This window comes from Toxotes jaculatrix, chromosome 12, assembly GCF_017976425.1.
Source record: "Toxotes jaculatrix isolate fToxJac2 chromosome 12, fToxJac2.pri, whole genome shotgun sequence".
Lineage (NCBI taxonomy): Eukaryota > Metazoa > Chordata > Actinopteri > Toxotidae > Toxotes > Toxotes jaculatrix.
The window spans coordinates 1,714,468-1,716,667 of record NC_054405.1 but is presented as its reverse complement, the minus strand read 5'-3'; the positions used below and the strand labels follow the sequence as shown (position 1 = coordinate 1,716,667).

General features: G+C 44.1%; 1 protein-coding gene across 1 annotated transcript; it reads right to left on the bottom strand.

The window, feature by feature from the left end:
* Positions 1–1,200: 1,200 nt before the first annotated feature.
* Positions 1,201–1,945, bottom strand: LOC121190953 (proteoglycan 4-like). The gene is made up of 2 exons (XM_041051975.1): positions 1,907–1,945; positions 1,201–1,815 (listed from the first exon to the last, which is right to left on the bottom strand). The coding sequence occupies exon 2, from the start codon at positions 1,804–1,806 to the stop codon at positions 1,201–1,203; it is 606 nt and encodes a 201-aa protein (XP_040907909.1). The 5' UTR covers positions 1,807–1,815; positions 1,907–1,945.
* Between the last annotated feature and the right edge of the window lie 255 nt (positions 1,946–2,200).

The following is a 2,200-nucleotide window of genomic DNA, read 5'->3' as shown; positions in this document are numbered from 1 at the left end:
CCAATTCCTACTTGAAGAAACGCCCTCTCTCCTGCCCAGTCCTGATTGTCAGTCCATCCAACTGCCTCCTAGTGGTAGGAGATATGGCAATAACCACCTTTCCAAAAGACAAGTTTGCCGAGAGTGCTTTATACCTTATGGCCTACTATTATACCCTACACCTGACTTATCCAAAGTGTGTAGCCACTCTGCTTTCAGTCATACAGACGGAGGTCCTCTTAGACAAAATCCATGAGAGAGATCTCACATCGTCTTACAAGAGGAGCATGGCTGAGTGGAAAGCTTTTATTGGCCAATAAAACCAGTGGTCAGACATGGCGTAGGATAGCACTTCCTCTCTCCCCCCAAGGGTACTACAGTCCCATGTTCATTGCTATTGATTCTTGGTCTGAATTTGGCTAAGTTAGCAGTTGTAGTGTGCCTAGTGTGTCGATGCTTTGAGTGTGCCTGGATACACATATTTTGTACGTGTATCGAGGGGCAGATTGCTCAGATGTTTGGACCTGACCTTAACTCACTCACATATTTGGCATGTTTTGCTGTGTTTTCATATTGCAGTTCCATAAATACTGTGAGAAATGTAAAATGAAGCTGTTTCCCTTTTATGCAGTTCTCTGTGACTTTTTGCTGTTTAAATAAAAAAGTTGGTTAAATGCAAGACTAGTTTTCATTTTTTCTGTCTTATAACAAGTAGTTAATGTCTTGAATCTAGAACAGTTTTACTTTTGTAGCACTTACAATAAGGTAAATACACTTGAGATGATGACAGGATGGTACGGTTTATTATGGCAAAAGAGCACTGCATAATACAAGTCATGAATGCTAAATTCAAGTCATTTTGTCTCAAAATGCCAGCTTCTAATCTTATTTCAAGCAGATGGTGGACTTAAATATAGAACAGTGTAACAATTATAGAACTAAAAATTAGTTAAATATACTTTAAACAAACAGGGTGACAAAAAAGATGCTACTTTTGAGGGGAAAATACTATTTTTGCACATCACAAGCTTATTATGAGACACAAAACATCACAATACTAGTCAAATATAGCTAAAAATGAGTTTTCCCAGCTAATTTCAAGATCACTCTTATCTTGTAAGGCTTAAATATAATGTCTTATTTCAAGAAATCTTACCAAGAGAATTTTCACCTGTTCCATTCGCAGATTTTTTTGCTTATTACAAGCAAAACTATCTTGTATTAATTTTTTTTGGCTGATTTTTGGAGTGGCCTTTTTTTCCAGTGCTCCCTGCGGGTGTCAGGAGCAGAGGACGGAGCAGCCACTGCACCCTCCCTGCGGGAGTCAAGAGCAGAGGACGGAGCAGCCACTGCACCCTCCCTGCGGGTGTAAGGAGCAGAGGACGGAGCAGCCACGGCACCCTCCCTGCGGGTTTCAGGAGCAGAGGACGTACTCGCCGCAGGTTGTTGCAAGTGAGAGGTAGGAGTAGAGCAGGGACTGCTGGCTGTGGAGGCAGATGCTGTCGCCGGATGTAGAGCACACAGTTGCTGTGTCACAGTCTGTAGAAGCTCAACCTCCTCCAAGAGCTTTTTCAGCCTGTCTTTAATTGAGTGCAACCCATTAACCATGAAGGTCAGGGTTGGTGGTGGTGGGGACAGTGCTCCAGTTTGTGCAGGCAGTGCTGGTGGAGGTGGAGATTGGGGCGCAGGGTTTGTCGACGGAGTCCCCGGGGGTTGTGTCGGTGGAGCTGGCAGTGGTGGTGTTTGCAGTGGTGGTGGTGTTTGGTAGAGGGTCCGGAGTTTTTCTTTAATTGCGGCTTTCTTGGCCTTGGTCATGAGCTTTGTCATGCGCTTTCCCTGTGGGAAGAGAATGAAATGATTGAACGAAAATGGAAATAAGAATACGGTTTATGTTTTCCATGAATTTGTCGTGTAAAGTGTATCATACCCGGGTTCTCCCATGGGCAGAGATGAGGTGCTTGTCGAGCCTCGCATAGTCTTTCTGTGATCCGCAGTCTTTGATGGGGCACCTCAGTCTCCCACCATATCTTAGATGTTTCTTACTAATGAAGAGACGCCTCTGTTTATCATCCTTCATGTCATGCCGGTCCCGCAGATGGCGGGAAAGGGACACGTAATGTCCTCCACACTCTGGGCACTTGGTCTTTGTCTACGATACAGAAAGGCGTGGCAATGTAAAATGTTTGAAATCTATATCAATGTCCACAAATGTTGATGAGCA